Source organism: Piliocolobus tephrosceles, chromosome 10 (assembly GCF_002776525.5).
Source record: "Piliocolobus tephrosceles isolate RC106 chromosome 10, ASM277652v3, whole genome shotgun sequence".
Taxonomy (NCBI): domain Eukaryota; kingdom Metazoa; phylum Chordata; class Mammalia; order Primates; family Cercopithecidae; genus Piliocolobus; species Piliocolobus tephrosceles.
This window is the reverse complement of record NC_045443.1, coordinates 1,123,307-1,142,628: the sequence shown is the minus strand read 5'-3', so window position 1 is coordinate 1,142,628 and position 19,322 is coordinate 1,123,307. Positions and strand designations below refer to the sequence as shown.

The window sequence follows — 19,322 nt, the reverse complement described above, 5'->3', positions numbered from 1 at the left end:
TTTTTTTTTTTTTTTTTTTTTTTGAGACGGAGTCTGGCTCTGTCGCCCAGGCTGGAGTGCAGTGGCCGGATCTCAGCTCACTGCAAGCTCCGCCTCCCAGGTTTACGCCATTCTCCTGCCTCAGCCTCCCGAATAGCTGGGATTACAGGCGCCAGCCACCTCGCCTGGCTAGTTTTTTTTGTATTTTTTTTTAGTAGAGACGGGGTTTCACCGTGTTAGCCAGGATGGTCTCGATCTCCTGACCTTGTGATCCGCCCGTCTCGGCCTCCCAAAGTGCTGGGATTACAGGCTTGAGCCACCGCGCCCGGCCACGGCTGACTTTCAAGATCCTCTAATACCTAATTTAAATTTTTCCTTAATACAACATCTACTTGTAATAAAAATTTTAACTAGTATATCATATTATAAAGTTAATGAAAACACTCCTAATCCTGTTCTCAAGAGGAAACCACTACTAGTGGTTTGGTGCATAACCTTCATGGATTTTTTTTCTATGCCTAAGTGGCCATTTTCACACAGTTTTTGTTAAAACAAATATAAACATGCCTTTCCTATACATAGTGTTCTATAGCATACTACTTTCATTTAATTTCTAAATGGGATCAATCTCCTAATGATAAACACTTTGGTTGTTTCATTTTTGCTACTTAAAATAATGCTGCAACCAACAGCCTTTTATGAATATGCTGGTATATCCATACAACTAATTGGTTACTGCTGGCATAAAGATACGCTATTTATTTGTACATTTATTATGTATCTTGCCACTGTGATAAGCATCTTAGATTTCATTAGGTGATAATCTACAAATAATATTTTTGCTCTTCTTATATTTCTATCAATTAAAATCACCAAAAGAATGTTAAAATATAATGGCAACAGCAGTCATATTTGGCTTATTCCTATTTAAGTATTTCTGATAATGTATTCTTTTTTTTTTTTTTTTTTGAGACGGAGTCTCGCTCCGTCGCCCAGGGTGGAGTGCAGCGGTGCGATCTTGGCTCACTGCAAGTTCCACCTCCCAGGTTCATGCCATTCTCCCACCTCAGCCTCCTGAGTAGCTAGGACTACAGGCGCCTGCTACCACGCCTGGCTAATTTTTTTTATTTTTAGTAGAGACGGGGTTTCATCATGTTAGCCAGGATGGTTTCGATCTCCTGACCTCGTGATCTCCCCTCCTCGGCCTCCCAAACTTCTGAGATTACAGGCGTGAGCTACCGCACCCGGCCTCTGATAATGTATTCTTATTTTAACTATTAAAAAAGCAGAAATGGCTGAATTATATGAAATTTACTTTCTGCAAACTAAGATCCACCACATGTAGCCAATTCTAAAGGTGCTCTGAATATAAGACACATTTGTTAATTCCCACCTGAGAAAAAGGAACTAAAAAACCAGAAAACCTTTTTATTTGCCAACTTGAATATATTTAAACTTTAAGGAATGTGAATGAGATATCTATAATTATCTAACTTATTAATTTATACACCTAAATAAGATTACACACTAAATACACTAATTCAGAAATACTGCTCCCTCTCCGCCAAACTCCTCACAGGTAAAGACACCAGCATCTTCACCGTCACAGAAGCTAAGTTATGAACGCTCCTGCAGTCTTCTGGCATAACGTAACACATTCCCTCTGAGCTGTGTCTTCAGGTAAAATGTGCAGCGAAAGGCACCTACTTATGTAACATTAAAATAACCAGGTTTTTTTTTTTTTTTGCATCTCTTACAGGTTTTTATTCATGTAACCCTTATACTGACATCTTAAAGAGATCTTTAAACCAGTTGTTTAAAATCACATACAGTCCTCAGAACAGCAAAGTCATATTGCTGAAGAACAAGGACTAAATTTATGTTCACGGCTTAAAAACAATTGTCTGATGTTCTCAATAAACATTTCTAACTACATGAGCTAAAGTCTTTGCATGCACATTTGTTCTCACCTGTTTCATTTGATTTCATTAACCTTTTTGGGTTTGTTGTTGTTCAAAGTAAAGGACAGTGAAAACCCTGTAATATGAGAGTGCGATAAAGGTTTGAATACATGGTGATTCCCCTTTTTTCTAAAGGATAAATTTGAGAAAGAATCTCCATGTTATCTTTGGGCATATGGTAATCACATACTCCCAGTCCCCAATACATCCTCCTTAATTCAAAATTATGCTCATATCAAAATTTAGACTCTACCAACTCTTTCCTGAACTTATACTTTCACATATCTATGCTGTAGTTCAACCAAACTAAAGGCACATTTGTTTTTGTCCCCTATTTTTCTATCTTTGGGCCTTTCACCTTGCTCACAGTATAATTTTTGTATCTTCTGGCCTGGAATATTCTTTATTTCTACATCTGAGTCTAACTTATAATCAAAGTCCATTTCAAATGCCTCCTTTTTCCTAAAGTCTTCCTGATATTCCCTTTCCTGCTTGGGAGAGATGTTAATTTCTTCCCTTTTTTTGGACATAATTAGGTAGTAGTCAAATTAGTACAAACAAAGTAGTGAGCTGTGGAATTAGATTATTTGGACTTAAATTCTGTTTTTACCTCTTATAAGCTGTAAGTTTGGGTAAACTACTCACCTTCTCCAGATCTCAGCTTTCCCATCAGTAAAATGGAAATAATTATAGCATCTATACTTACAGGGTTCTTAAAAAGATTAAATGAGAATGTAGGTACAATGTGCAAAGCACTTTAATATTAGCTATTATCCTTATTTGTTTTGTAGAAATTTACCTATATATTTACTATATTATTTAGACTCTTTCAAAGTAGTCGTATCTGGTCCATCTCTGCAGACCTTCAGTATCGGAACTCAATTAGGAAAAATAGCTGAAAGGACTGTCAAAAATGATCAGTTTTATGGACAAGCTATTTCTTTGCTTAAGATAACTGAGAGGTATCTGTGACAGTAACCCTTGTATTAACATCTTAAAGAGATCTCTAGACCAGTTATTTACAATGGCTAATGGTTAATGTTATATCTTAGAGCATTTGGGAAGAAGTGGCACCTCTGGATATGCCAGAAGTACATGTTGATCTGCTGTGCACAGTCCCACTGACTAATAATCAGCACTTCAGCCAGGCACGGGTGGTCTAGCTTAACAGTTAAGCATCATGCTTTGCCCAAGCTTGCCTCATGAAACCAGTTCAAACAGACTTTAGTAGGGTAAGTAGTTCACAACTTCGGTGGTTTTTTTTTTTTTTTTTTTTTTTGAGATGGGTCATGCTCTGTTGCCCAGGCTGGAGTGCAGTGGCACTATCATAGTTCACTGTAGCCTTGAACTCCTGGGCTCAAGTGATCCTCCTGCCTCAGCCTTCCAAGTAGCTGGCACTGTGTCTGACAAAGTTCACAACTTTGTGTCATAAAGTTTTTCAGCAGGAGGCAGCTATTTTTGGTACCTTGTTAAGATCTAGCGTATCACTATACGAGACACTATAAAAACACACAAAAGATCGAGACCATCCTGGCTAACACAGTGAAACCCCATCTCTACTAAAAATACAAAAAACTAGCCGGGCGAGGTGGCAGGCGCCTATAGTCCCAGCTACTCGGGAGGCTGAGGCAGGAGAATGGCGTAAACCCGGGAGGCAGAGCTTGCAGTGAGCTGAGATCCGGCCACTGCACTCCAGCCTGGGCGACAGCGCGAGACTCCGTCTCAAAAAAAAAAAAAAAAAAAAAAAAAAAAAAAAAAAAAAACCACACAAAAAAGCAATTCTTCATTTACTATGTTCAAGAAACCCACGCAATAAAGTAAATTTTAACAGAAGTACATTTCTTTCCTCACTAAAATAAAACAAGAGATATTGTTCTCTAAGGTGGGATTGGGACCTGAAAGTATGTAAAACAAAAATCATGTCTAAAAATAGACTATCCATACAGTACAAAAAGTTTTCAACCTTTCTTTTTTCAAATGTGGAACTCCCATAATTAAAACAAATAAAGACAGCTTCTGAGGTACATTTGCAGAATCATTAAGTCCCTGTAGAACTTTATTTAAAATGGAAGAAACAATACTATTCTAGGAATCTTAAATTCTGGGTTACAATTTGTAGCTAGCTCCCTTATTATCTAGGTGACCTTGGAGAAGAACCTGGGAGGTGGAAGTTGCAGTAAGCCAAGATTGCACCACTGCACTCCAGCCTGGGCAACAGAGCAAGGCTGTTGCTAAATAAATAAATAAATAAATAAATAAATAAATAAATAAAAAAAAAAAATTGGCCTGGCGTGGTGGCTCAAGCCTATAATCCCAGCACTTTGGGAGGCCGACACGGGCGGATCACGAGGTCAGAAGATCAAGACCATCCTGGCTAACACGGTGAAACCCTATCTCTACTAAAAAATACAAAAAACTAGCCGGGCAAGATGGCGGGCGCCTGTAGTCCCAGCTACTCAGGAGGCTGAGGCAGGAGAGTGGCGTAAACCCAGGAGGCAGAGCTTGCAGTGAGCTGAGATCCGGCCACTGCACTCCAGCCTGGGCAACAGAGCGAGACTCCATCTCAAAAAAAAATAAAATAAAATAAAATAAAATAAACAAATAAAAATTGAAAATTAAAAAACAATGTTCCTGAAGTAACTGTTCTTAAGCTTTCATTAGATACTTCTTAGTATAAAATCTGACACATCATTCTACAGATTAGAAATAATTAAAAAGAAGTGCAGGATTAGTAGAGGCAAGCACAATGAAGGTAATGACAAATCACTGCTGCAAGCAGTGGAAAAAAAAAAAAGGAATGACATATTCTTTGTACTGTAAATTATGTGTAGAATCCAGGCTGGGTGAGGTGGCGCATGCCTGTAATCCCAGCACTTTGGAAAGCCGAGGCAGGTGGATCACCTGAGGTCAGGAGTATGAGACCAACCTGGCTAGCATGGTGAAACCCTGTCTCTACTAAAAAATACAAAAATTAGCTGAGCGTGGTGGTAGGCACCTATAGTCCCAGCTACGTGAGAAGCTGAGGTGGGAGGATTGCTTGAACCTGGGAGGCAGTGGTTGCAGTGAGCCAAGATTGCCACCACTGCACTCCAGCCTGTCTCAAAAAAAAAAAAAAAAAAGGTGTAGAATCTTCTTTTAAAAAAAGACAATTATATCAGTAATAATGTATGTCTACTAAATTGTCCAAAAGCACATTAAAGAAAAAAAAGATTTTTTCTGAAACACATTTTCTGTTTCTGTGAAACACAGAAAATGTGTTTCAGAAAAAATCTCTTGTTTCTTTGTTATTGAACACAAGACATGGTATGCCTCTTAATTTTCCTTTCAAAAACTTAGCAGGCCATTTATATCACGAATCACAAATGTTAAAATAGTGTTCTGGCCACTGCTAATCCATAAAATGTTGCAATGCATTGTTCTCACCTGCTGAGGATGTTGTATGGGTTGGGAAGATGAAACCCCTGTTAAGCTACTTGAGGATGGCTGACCCTGGCTCTGCCCCTGTGCCTGAAGGAAAGAAGTGAACACAACAAATTAGAGAAGGCTTAAAGTAAATGTATAGAGGTCAGGCTTTTGCAATGAATATTTAATCTCCAGAGTTTGCTTGATCAAAATGAAACATTAACCTGATCATGTATGGGAGAGGCCTCTGGGTCATCTTTTGTAAGAAAAATTTAGAGAAGGATCATACCACACAACATGTTCTGATCCCAACCCATGCAAAACCCACTGATAGTGAAAACCTAAGCTGTCAATGCTGCTCAGGCTGTAATTTTAGCTGGCTAGAATGGTCAGATTCATAATAAAATTTGTTATTAGAAATACAATAATCAGGAACAAAGTGTTAATACTATCAATCTGAAATTTATCTGAAAAATTAAAGAAAGGTATTTGGTAATGCTAATTTGGTAACACTTCTTACAGTGCCACAATGACTTTTATCAAAAGTATCAAAAAATCTGTTATCATCATCAACTGCCAAGTACCTAGGACGATCATTGCTATCCAGGAGCAATTGTGCGACCCCCAGGGGGGCACTTGGCAATATGTGGAGATATTTCTGGTTGTCACCAGTGAGGGAGATGGCTGCTACTAGTATTTAGGAGGTATAAACCAAGGATGTTGCTAAATATCCTACAATACATAGAACAGTCCACCACAACAAAGAATTATCCAACCTCAGATGTCAACAGCGTTGAGTTTGAGAAACCCCAACTAGAGCGTTCTGATCACTGAGAAGTCCAAATTAAAACAAATGAGAAAGTGAGAAATGAATGCAGGACTATATATAGGTACGTTAAAGAAATGAAAAGGCTACCACTTTCGTCATTCCATTTCAGTTTAGAAGGGGTTCCTTAAAGCTTACATAGATAAAATATCACATTCCACTGCAGCTTAACTATTTTAAGTATTGATTCCTTCTGTAGTATGTCTATACATTAACCACCTGGTATTTGTTACTTTGGAAAGTCTAAAGGATAATTACTGGCAATACATTAATATTTATAATAGGGGCTGCAACTTGAATACTGATGTGAATATACTGCATGCCCATGTATAGTTTTCAAGCTTCTGGATCTTTTTGTGTCTTAGTGTAACTCTAAATAATTGATAATTTGTGCAATTTTGGGGGTTGTTTATGCTCCTGATGAGGGAAGAACATAGGAAGAAAGTAGGAAGAACAACACACAGTACTTTTTAAAAGAGTAGAATATGTAGCGTATCCAAATGTCTTCAATATATAACTGCATAGTCTTCTACGTAGATCTTACAAGATGTACACATTTGATAAAATATACCAAATGAATATATGAAACAGTAAACACTGACTGTACTTTTGAATTCTATTACGTTCATTACATTGTCTTTGTATGCTAAGTGTGTATATGCTCATACACATAAATAACTAAAATTAAATTTGTTGAGGAAAATACAAGCCCTGAGATGTCTACTGTTCCTTAGTTTGCAACATTCAAAAAATCCTTTTTTTTTTGAGACGGAGTCTTGCTCTGTCGCCCAGGCTGGAGTGCAGTGGCCTGATCTCAGCTCACTGCAAGCTCCACCTCCCGGGTTCACGCCATTCTCCTGCCTCAGCCTCCCGAGTAGCTGGGACTACAGGCGCCCACCACCTCGCCCGGCTAATTTTTTTTTTTTAGTAGAGACGGGGTTTCACCATGTTAGCCAGGATGGTCTTGATCTCCTGACCTCGTGATCCGCCCGTCTCAGCCTCCCAAAGTGCTGGGATTACAGGCTTCAGCCACCGCGCCCGGCCATATCACAAATTCTTATAACAAAAAAAAAAGCCCACCACTCACTAGATTGTTAGTTGCTAGAAATTAGAATCAGTCCTTAATTTTATGAATTAGAATTTTATTTGGACATATAATAATACACAGCAACTTGCTTGACTGATGCCATTTTGAAAAGGCAATTTCATCTAAAGCAAATTCCTAAACTGTTTCCTTTTCTATCTTTTTTTGTTCCCGTAAGATATATTTTGTCTTTTTAGATCCTTCTACACTAATGAAAATTCTGTGTATTATTAATACTACTCCAAAAAAAAGCATTCCCTATTTTCCATTTTTTATATTTTATAGAAAAAAAATGTATCCTATTTTTTAAAAACTTGTTTGGAGGAAGAAAGTAATACTTAAGATTTGTATTCCTAAATAATGCTGGGTCAACCATACATTATATACACTTGCATTTTCACTACTGGTTGAACATAATGTGCATAGGGATAGAAGTCGTTGATTTTGATGAATGACTAAAATTCTAGTTTTTGCGTTCTTTTTTCCACCGGTTTTCACATATAATAGGTATATCAGGTAGCTTCTCTCATATTTTGTTTTTAAATACATATATGTAGTTCACGACCCTCCAAAGATGGGGAAACTCTACTGATAAAATTAAACAATATTTCTCAAAAATCCATGATTCAGGGAAATGAGGAATAGAAAATTTAAATGTTATGGTGCAAAGTAGGGTAGTTTAAAATAATTGTGGAAGTTTTCCTATAACCTGTGGATGAAGTGCAGATCCTCCTGAAGAAAATGAGGCAGTTAAGACCTGCTGAGATGTGGTTCCTTGGGGGAAACAGAAGAAAAGTGGGGATTCTTGTAACACTGTCTGAGGCAGATGGATAAAGGGTAATGAGACGTCAGAGCCAAAAGATGCAGCTGCTCCCCCTGTAGGGGGAGGTGACTGAAAATCACTGGGGTCTGAAGAAGTGATTTGTGAGGAATCACTGGAATATTCTGGGCTTCCTATTGGCCAGTTCTGTCCGATAGGCTCTACCACAGAAACGGTCAATTCTGGGGCATGGTAATTATGCTTTTCTTCAGTCACAGGCTGCAGGTAGCCATGTAATCCAACTGTTTGAGGAGGCAGTTCTTCTTGATTCAAGTCCACTGCAACCTGCCGATTTCGGTAAACACGCTGAGGTAAAATTCCACCTCCTTCTCCTGAAGAGGAGCTTGGTGTGTGAACATGAAATTCAAATACACAGTTGCTTCTGCTCTCATTGTTATGAGTTAACACAGCGGGCGCAGAATGAGGAACAAAGACAGGGTGAAATTTCAAACGTGTAGCATCTGTACTGATAGGTGCAGAAATACTAGAGAGGGGAGATCCTGGACTCAATCCAGAATCTAATCTTAGATTCTGAAGGTGTCCTACCAGGAAAGCCTGTCCAGATGGAAATTCAAAGACAGAACTTGAAGTAGGGCCCCCTTGTACTGGCTTCTGTTCAGGTATCTGTTTCATAGGACTTGACAGTACTGATGAGTTGTATGGAATGCCCTCATACTGTTCTGCCACCCGGGCCTGGTAATGTACCCCAGCTAGATACACTGCTTCCTGAGGAATAAAATAGTGAGCTTCTTCTGGAAGTACTAGTCCAGGTCTATAGTCACTGTAAACTTGAGATGGTTCAAACATAGGATGGACCTGTATCTCACATGACTCTCCAGTTACTCTACTGGCTGTAGTACCCAACATAACTACGGCCTCTGGTGTCCAGTTAGTTGGGCTGCCACCAGGTGGAAGAAGACTCTGGCCAACAGTCTTCAGCAGGGGTTGGAAGTGGTGAGTTTGGGCTTCCAGGAAGGAGGTGCTCTTACGCCGCTGGGAAATGGCTACTTTCGGTGGGCAGGTGGGAGGTGGTGAGAAAGAAACTGGACGTTCATGAATAGTTGGGAAAAATATCTGTGATTCTGGGTATGTTGGGGTCCCCCCACACGGATGCGCCATGGACTGAGGCTGTATCAACATGAATAAGACAAGTAATTCATACATTCATATGTGAAATTACATCAGACATGCACAACTGGGTAGTTTTGTGTAACCCTGTGAAATGGTTACACCAAATTTATAATTAATAAATAAATAACAATGCTTCTGGAAATTATGTGCACAGTAAAAACCCATTAAATACATCCAGGGCCAATGAAATCAATCTGTGGGCTCTTTGCTTTAGATAAGAGCTGCTTTTCCATAACTTTTCTCTCTCAAAGGAAATGAAGAATTAAACTTTGTAAGTAATTATTTCATTTTTACCCACACTTAAAGTTTACTCTTAAGCATTAATGTAAATTATATCAACAGAAAAAGAGTTAAAGGAAGAATAAGAACTAAAACAAGGCATAAAAGCCTGACTAGTTCTATACTGTAAGAAGTGTGCTTTAATTTAATTTAACTTAATTTAAAGTGAACTAATTTGCCCTATATTCTTATTATACTGTGATATGATAGAGGCCTTCAGTGTTATTTTCTTATCAATTAATAGTATGCCTTCTAACCAGAAATCAGAAGAGATTTTTGGTAGATAGTAAAAGATATATAATTTGACTAGTGACAGTAATGTCTTTGTCCTATCTATCCCAAACTAGATGATTAATAGTTTTACTATATTTTTACTACATGAAACATGTTACAGAGTTAAATCACAAAATGTCCACTTTTCTGATCCTAAATAAGAGTTGCATAACCATGAAATTTCTTTTTTCTTTTTTTGAGATGGAGTCTTGCTCTGTCGCCCAGGCTGGAGTGCAGCGACACAATCTTGGCTCACTGCAACCTCCGCCTCCTGGGTTCAAGGGATTCTCCTGCCTCAGCCTCCCAAATAGCTGGGACTACACACGTGTGCCACCACGTCCAGCTAATTTTTGTATTTTTAGTAGAGACGTGCTTTGCCATGTTGACCAGGCTGGTCTCGAACTCCTGACCTCAGGTGATCTGCTCACTTCAGCCTCCCAAAGTGCTAGGATTAGAGGCATGAGCCACCGAGCCCGGCTGTAACCATCAATTTTCTGATTCTGACATCCTGGTGTTCAAATCAACTGACAAGGGTAATGTAAATGACAGCCAATTTTATTTGATGGCACTTTTTATTCAAGAAGCAGTTCTAGATTTAAGACTAAATTTAGAAACATAGCTTGCCAAATGCAAACAATATACACTATAATAAATCACTATCGGCTGGGCACGGTGGCTCTTGCCTATAATCCCAGCACTGTGGGAGGCTGAAGGGGGTGGACCACAAGGTCAGGAGATCGAGACCATCCTGGCCAAACATGGTGAAACCCATCTCTACTAAAATACAAAAGTTAGCTGGGTGTGGTGGCGGGCGCCTGTAGTCCGAGCTACTCGGGAGGCTGAGGCAGAAGAATCACTTAAACCCGGGAGGCAGAGGTTGCCGTGGGTCCAGATCATGCCACTGCACTCCAGCCTGGTGACAGAGCAAGATTCCACCTCCAATAAATAAATAAATAAATAAATAAATAAATAAATAAATAAATAAATAAGCAAGCAAATAATTTACTATCACAGACTCCCCCTTTTAAAATAATTCAGTTTCATTCTTCCATAGGAAAGATCCTTATCGAGCTGGCAAAGTAGATCAACTGTTCACAATAGCTAAAAGAGGATTTCTATTTTCAATACGAATGCTCATTTTATTGTTGTTTACTCATGGTATGCCTCAAAGCCATAACACTGTACAGTTCTTCATTCTCCTAAGTAAAAATCTGAAAATTCTAGGGTTGCTAGTCAGAAAGTTAACTATACTCTTTATTTGGAAAAGCAGCAGCAAAAACCCACATGCTTAAAATAATTTTAAGAAATATATCTTTTATAAACATTAATGGAGCCAAAGAAAGTCACACATACTATATATGTGTCTAATGTATTCATTAGAGCTACAGTCCCACCTTAGGTTGAAACCTAAGGAAAAAATACTCCCATGGGGGAACATTATGTAGCCCTTTGGTTTGCTGACACATCATCTTACATAAATGATTAAATTAAAATAAACGTTCACTCCAAGGTTATCCTTTGCTGACTAAGGTTATTAAAAAAAAAGGACTCATCCAGTTTTACTAGTGTCTCCTTAGAATAAAGTGAGGAGAAAAAATGTTTGGGTAATGTTTGATAAAATTTGCTTTTGATTAAGGCAATAACTTTAAAATTAAGTAATACTTTTAAAACTAGAATATGAAAATGAAAGAATTTTATGTTGATAGGAAATAGGAAGATATAATAAAAGGTAAATTTTATTGGACACATGCTGGTATGTGCCAAGGACATTATAAGTATTCTCTCTCATTACCTCCTTGCTTTTGATTCCCCCTAAGAGCCTTATTACAAAAAAAGTTTCCTACAGGAATAACTGGTATCCTAGAAGCATAATATAACTGAGTTTAGTCCTGTTCTTTATTCAATTTTAATTAAAATTCTTGTTGCCTGGATGTATTCATTGGTAATAATTGTTCATTTGTCAGAAGTTTACAGTTACATACAGTACTGACAAAGAGGGAAGGCAGGCTGGAGCGTCGATGCTTGCGCTGAGAGGCAGAGTGCATAGGCAGGACACTCTCCAATGCTTTAGAAAGCTTTTCGGCAAAAGTTTCCTCAGGGGCAGTCCGAAGGAGGGAAGGAGAAAGAGGTGCAGACAGCACTGGTGGTGGGGTGGAAGGAGCACTGGGAGAGATGCGGGACAGAGAGGGAACAGCAGAAAGATGGGGAACACAAACCGACATGCTACGGCCACGACGAGGCTAAACAGAAAACAAACACACACATGAAAAACACAGTACTTTGAAAACAAAATAAACAAAAGTACAATGATAACAGGGCATAGTTGCATAAAGAAATGTTCCATCCTCTCCCAATTCCACAAAGTCAGTTTTTTTTGAGGAGAGCTATAACTCAACATAGCACATCTGACAGATCACAACTATTCTAGGTTGTCAGCCAAGTACAGGTTTTTTTAATGAATGATCATGATAATGATCAATTATCATGCTAAATATTCTGAAATAACATCAAGTGTTATGAGTGTATGAATTTAAGAATGACCAACTGACTGAAGGGTGCAGACAGGGAAAGCAATGAATATTAGCTTGCAACTTTGGCAAACTTAAGATTCAACAAGAATTCTATTAGTTTAAAGTACATTAAAAGATACAGAGAATTTTAAGACTGGATTATTTTGCAAGAGCTCTGGAAACCTCAGAAAAAGACTCTCATTTCTATTTTCGAAGACATGAGATGGAAAGTTGCTGGCTCACAGTATTTCTTATACTTGCCACTCTTTATTTGTAAAGGTAAAAAGTCATGATCTACTACTAGCAAAAAGTTTAGCTTTTAGAAGAAATTCACAACTGGATATAGGAAATATTTTGTACTTTTACAAAGTAATCAATAGGAGAATATCTTCAATCTGAATCTCTGAAGAATAATTTAGGCTGGGCGTGGTGGCTCACACCTGTAAATCCCGGCACTTTGGGAGGCCGAGGCAGGTGGATCACTTGAGGTCAGGAGTTCAAGACCAGTCTAGCCAACACGGTGAAATTGGGTCTCTAACAAAAAAAATACAAAAATTAGCTGGGCGTGGTGACGGGTGCCTGTAATCTTAGCTATTGGGGAGGCTGAGGCAGGAGAATCGCTTGAGCCCAGGAGGTGGAAGTTGCAGTGAGCCAAGATCATGCCACTGTATTACCACCTGGGAGACAGAATGAGACGCTGTCAAAAAAAAAAGAATAACTTAAAAAAATTTTCAGGCACAGGGTTTAATACAGTTATAAGGCAGTATGAGCAATACTATAAAGGTTGTCTTGAATAAGACTGTTATTTTCCTTTTAGATGTTGTGAACTATGAAAACTATGTTTTCATTTCCAAAACTTGGCTGTGTAGAATGCTTTGGGTCAAATCTGTGGCCCACCAATAGCAAGGATTTAAAAATCATCATATGATTATTTAGTTTCACTCCTGTTTTGATTTCTCTCCAGCCTTATTTCTTTTATTCTAATTTCTAAAATTTCACTTATAATTTGTCTATATTATTGTAAGCCACATTCCTGAAATGAGACAAGAATTAGACAAATTTTTAAATTCTCAATATTTAATAATTCTTCATAATACCTCCATAGAATACTGTCATTAAAAAGCAAGAATGTCTGCTTTTAGAGCATCAGTAAACATGGCTATATTAGTGGCTCAAACACTTAGTATCTTCATGTCATTCTACTTGCTTTTCTACAACAGAGAACTAATGCTCCCCCATGATGAGTATAGACTAGAGAACATGTAAAAAAACAAAATAAGAGTTTTAGCAAAATCTAGTTATAATAATCCAGAAAACAATCAATTAAAAGTAGAAACTGACAAAAAATGCTGACAAGTAATATTTGTCAGAACACAAAAATATATTTTCTGTGCAGCCTTTATAAAGTTCTTCTATCCTACCCTCACTTAATTATTTTAAAGAGAGAAAGTAGATTGTTAAAAAAAAAAATAGTACATTAGTTGTTTTTTATTTGTGTTACTGTGGCCATTCATCTTGAGACCTAGCCAAAGCAGGATTAAATGGACTCTGAAACAAATGAACATCTTTTATTCCAAGCTGTAGGATAAAAAAATCAGAAAAAGCAGAAGTATTTTCTTAACAGAGAAAGATTTTCATTTAAAGAAGGGCAAGAATTCCACAAAGTTTAGATTAAAAGGTTTCTGAGGAGGGGGAAATCTGTCTGCTTAAAGATCTTACTAAACAAGTGCTATACAGTGACAAGTTACTTATTTTCTAGTACCTTTCAGAGGCAGATGACGTATCTTATTTTCCTCTGAGGTCAACAAAAGAAATGGAGTAGTATCTGATGATCTACTTTAACATTCTCTATATGAGAAGCAAGAGTGCCTAATGTAAAACATAGGATAATTTTGTGTGTGTGTGTCTGTGTGTCTGTGTGTGCAAGCATAAAATGTTTCAGGAAATAATTTCCATAAGTTGATTCTGAAATCAGTAATAAAACAGTTACCAACTAAAGGGAAAAAGCAAAAGAACATATACTAGGGAAGGAACCTGTGTCCAACACAGACTTTAAAAGGCAGGAACACACACAGCAACTGATGATTAACTCAACACAAGCGCTAAATTAAACAGTCATTCAAATAAAGGATTCCCTCAATCTAGAGTACTCACATGCAGCATTCTATAATGGTTTGAAGGTCTTACCTGTGTTTTGTACAATACGGAATCTTACAGGAAATACTTAGTAATTATTTTAACAAGCTTTTGAAAAACTCTCCTTGCCCCACCCGCAAAACATTTCTATATCCAGCTTTCATTGCTGTGAATAGTTTCAACTCAAGTGCTAAAGAGAGCATTACCTTTGGTAAAAATGCAAACTAGTCTAAATCTTGTATGTAGTTGCTTCATGTAGGCAGTTCAGCTAATGCCCACACATTAATGTCTATATCCTACTGTACCAGGACTACTCTAATTATACTCTAGAATAAGCATTAAGAGATACAGCATTTTATATTTTCTACTTCAGACTCATACTGCTACTTGGTTTGTACAAAGAATTTTAATTTAGCAGACTATCCATTGGCTCTCACTGTAGTATTACATTCCCTTAAGCATTTACTTACCACACTTGAGGGTGGATATACTCCATGGGGCTGAGATTGTGCTTGGACAGCAGAAGGTACATGCCCTGGGACTGTGCCTGTAGAATGTGCCTGCTCATGTTGGGAACCATATGAAACTGTCTGCTGGCTGCTCACTCGAGATTCTGTGAAGACAGAGGATCCCTGACCACTGTCAACCGTCCCATCAGCTGAAGGAAAAATGAATCACCCAAAAAAAAAAAAAAAAGGAAAAAGAGAGAGAAAGACAAATCACAAAACAGAGGTTCACATTTTCTCATATTTTAGACCCATTATATTACTAGTTATTCTTTGCACAGATTTGAACTAAATAAAAAATGAATTATAACCATATTCCTTGGATTTCTATATTTAAATGAGGAATCCATACGGTATCACAGAATCTTATCACCTGAAGAGTAAGGGAAACAACATGGAACACTGTAAGCCTTAAATTGGACACAGCTTTCCAAGTACGGAGGCCAGAAGGTTCTCAGTGTTAAACAGGGAATGAAATTAATAACCAGTGTTCTCATTAGTTTTTAGTCTATACACCACTCAGCTTTGCTAAAAGAGCTCAACCAGACTGATGGATTCAATTTTAGTAGCCAAGCCAGTTCATTCTTCATTATTAATTCGATTTTATTTAAATAAATTGTGAAAAGTAGAAATCTACAAATTGAAACCTCCAGGATGTTGGAGTTTATAAAATTATTTTGTATCCTAATCACATTTCCTTACTACCCCATCCTTCTATTCTCCTAGTCACAGATATAAGAATCAAGAGAAGCTAGACAACAACCATTTAAAATTTTGTATAATAGTAGGATTCATAATTCAAAACCAAGAAGCCAATGCAAAATAACAAGAAGCTAAAAAAACCAATTAGGAGAATCATTAGCCTATCTGTCACTTCCCAAGATACGTACATAACACAGATATATTGGGTTGCTGGTACTGTAGCTGTTGATGTTGATCTGCCTCGGGTTCTTCAGGTTCTACTTGTGTAGAAACTGAAGCTGAAGTGGTAGAAGCAGTAGGTATGCCGGTGCTAGCAGAAGGGAGCTGCTTGATTCCTGTCTGGGAAGCATTTGATTGTTCTACCTGCTGTTTGAGACTGCTCTCTTCCTGCTTTTTTTTTTCTTGCTCCTCCCGTACCAACTGCCGCTGCTCTCGTTTTCTCTTAATTAATGATACTCTGTCTTTGATAGCTTTAGCCATGGTCTTGTGATCACCTTCACAGACATACCCAGACTCTACCTACAGAATAAAAGGGTATATTAAGCAGTAGTATACTGAAAGAAAACAACACCCACCCATTTGCCCCCGCCACCGCCCAAAAAAGGCATTGTAAAAAAGTCGAGAAGAGGAGGAACAAAGAATTCTCTCAGGACTGGCCTTAACCGAACTGTAAAATTCCTGGTCTGCATTATGCATTTCCCTACCATCTTTGTAGATACCTGAGGAGTGGGTACCACCATTTTGCAGAAACCCGAAGGGTAGGTATACCTTCACTCCTTATAACAAACAACCAAACAATGGGGCAACTAAAACCTCAGTTCCTAAACCAAGTAAGGTACTCTGTTCTAGTCACTGTATTTTGCCTCACACGTAACCATTAACATTAACCTGTGTTGATTTTACTTTCTTTTACAAGGCAACCACTCAATCTGATAAAACAACTGTGGTACGAATTGTGGTACGAATATGAAGATTTAACACTGCTCCTCCCCTCCAAAAAAGCAAAAAAGCTCAGATAATACAAACAACTAACAGTTAAACACAAGTAACTTATACCTGATCTCTTCCCAGAGGCAACTACCACTTTCGAATAGTTCTTATAAATCTGAGTAGAGATATTCTGAGTTATCTTTCCATAATAATTAGCTATTTTGGGCACTATGGCAAGCGTAAATTTGGGGAAGGGTTTCCTTATGGAAGGGTGATCTTTTAGACATACTTCAAATAATAATACATCAAAGGCTTCCTACTAATATTTGATCAGAAAACTCTCTTCAAAGTAAAAACAATTCATGGTCCTATGTCTGTTTATAGGGTTCATCCAGATAACTGATCAAAGGCTAATGAACCAATATGTAGAAACATAAGTTGTCATTCTAAATGAATGATGCTTATATAAACTGGGAGTCACTCAATCTTACAGACTTTTCAAAATGACTTTGGAATGCATTCTACTAGTTCTACCTATCTATCTCATCCATCTATCCCTATGTGTGTGTGTGTATATCTATCTATCTATCTACATATTTTCTCAAAAATAACTTTTGGCCAGGCGAAATGGCTCACACCTGTACTCCCAGCACTTTGGAGGGCTGAGGTGGGAGGATCACTTGAGATCAGGAGTTCGAGACAAGCCTGGCCAACATGGTGAAACCCTGTCTATACTAAAAATACAAAAATTAGTCGGGCGTAGTGGCACGTCCCTATGGTCCCAGCTTCCCGGGAGGCTGAAGCAGAAGGATTGCTTGAGTTCAGGAGTCTAAGGCTGCAGTAAGCTGTGATTATCAGGCCACTGCACTCCAGCTTGGTGACAGAGCAAGACCCTGTCTCTCTCTCCCTCAAAAAAAAAAAAATTTTACTTTTAAAAAGGACTATAAAATCTAACACCCATTATAAAAGCAATACAAAGAAGGGAGTTAAAAACAAAAAACAAAAAACACACACTGGAAAATCCCACTAATCAAAGATAACTTTTAGGGTCATCACAATTTTCTGTCAGTGGGGTATGTCACACACAGCACTTCATCAACTGCTTTTTTACTTAATAATAGTATCGATGTATATAAGTCTAAATCAATTTTTAAATGGCTAAAGTCAATTTACCATTTCTTGAGCAACGTCTTCTGGGACATCTCTCTCTAAATCAAAAGAAAACTCAATAGCTTCATTGTCTTTGTATTTTCCCTTTAATTTCTTAATATCTTCAATACGTAGCCATAATTTTATGGCTATTTTTTCTCCATCGTCTTCTTCTGCTAATTCTACCCGAACTCCTGTTTCCTCTTGGAAGAAGGCATGATTCAAAAGGTCTTTGATGGCATATCTTCCAAACAGAGGGGAAAAGAAAAGGAACAAAAATAAAACACCATTAGTTTGAAAAAATAATTTTCAAATGTGGCCAATTATTGTTATTCACAGAAGAAAAAAATGGGAAAAAATACATGGGAAAGTTTATAACTCATTTTAACATTGCTGCATTTGAATGGTAACTGCAGAGGTTTACTCTCAAGTTATAAAACATCATAACAATCTCATTCATGAATAAGAACTGATAGTGATAATTTTTAAATCCAATGATCTCTTTAGTAATAGTATACTAGTAATGGTGAGCTAACACAATTGGCTCTATTAAAGCTTCAAAATATCACATGATCATTTATACAGCATTTTATAAGTAACACAAATCTTCATATTTATGATCTTGTTGACCAACACCCAATTCAATATCATCTCCTGATTATTAGGAAATGGAGGCGCAGAAAGGTTGAGAATCTTGCTCACAGTTATAAAAGCTGTAAATAATGAAATAAAAACTAGAAAATAAACAATTTTGTTTCTAGTTTAGTACCTTCTACCACAGTAAGCTTTATTTACACCAATAAGTTCTCTTAATCCTTGTTCAATAATTTGTGTACTGGGCAAGCAGAAGTCTGATTGCGAAACAGTCTTAAGATAAAATGATTTCAATATGCCAATAATCTAATAAGCTGCTCCATCAAGAGTTGAAACAGGCTGGGCGCAGTGACTCACACCTGCAATCCCAGTACTTTGGGAGGCCAAGGTGGGTGGTTCACCTCAGGTCAGGAGTCCGCGACCTGCCTGACCAATATGGTGAAACCCCGTCTCTACTAAAAATACAAAAATTAGCCAGGGGTGGTGATGTGCGCCTATAGTTCCAGCTACTCAGGAGGCTGAGACAGGAGAATTGCTTAAACCCAGGAGGCAGAGGTTGCAGTGAGCTGAGACTGTGACACTGTACTCCAGTCTGGGCGACAGAACAAGACTATGTCAAAAAAAAAAAAAAAAAAGAGTTGAAACAAACATTCCTTTGTTTATAGTAAAAACAAAAAAGTTCTTGAAGAGATTTAATGACCCAGCATATATACAAATGAAAACTTAAACTAAATTTTTACTTAATAAAGCCTTAAAAGCCATGAAGTTAAGCTCTCCTAAATAATGATGTTATAAAAAGAACGAGACTGGAGAGGTGAAAAGATGGAATTCTTTAGTTTGGTTGATATATCTGATTGCTCTCATTCTTCAGGTGGTTGATTATGCTCAATTTGCAATTTATATCTGTACTAGCTGGTCTCCTTTTTCTTTTTTGGAGGATGGAAGCGGGTGGCAAAGATAGACTGTTTTCCAAAAACAGACACTGGACCTTCACCATGCCTAATGGGCGATGAATCAGCTATATGGCAGATCAGACACTT

At 37.7% G+C, this 19,322-nt stretch overlaps 1 protein-coding gene across 12 annotated transcripts in view; it reads right to left on the bottom strand.

Annotated features, from left to right (window-relative positions):
• The window catches only part of WNK1 (WNK lysine deficient protein kinase 1), a 182,481-nt gene that overhangs the window by 54,632 nt on the left and 108,527 nt on the right, over window positions 1–19,322 (bottom strand). For 7 of the 12 annotated variants that reach the window (XM_023182972.1, XM_023182977.1, XM_023182976.1 and 4 more), the window contains exons 6-9: window positions 17,713–17,932; window positions 15,798–16,128; window positions 14,872–15,059; window positions 5,364–5,447 (exon numbers count right to left, since the gene is read on the bottom strand). In XM_023182972.1, the coding sequence (XP_023038740.1) occupies window positions 5,364–5,447; window positions 14,872–15,059; window positions 15,798–16,128; window positions 17,713–17,932 (823 nt within the window). Of the gene's footprint in view, window positions 1–5,363; window positions 5,448–7,961; window positions 9,201–14,871; window positions 15,060–15,797; window positions 16,129–17,712; window positions 17,933–19,322 lie in introns of all 12 variants that reach the window. The other 5 variants (XM_023182974.1, XM_023182981.1, XM_023182975.1 and 2 more) reach the window with 2 other exon arrangements.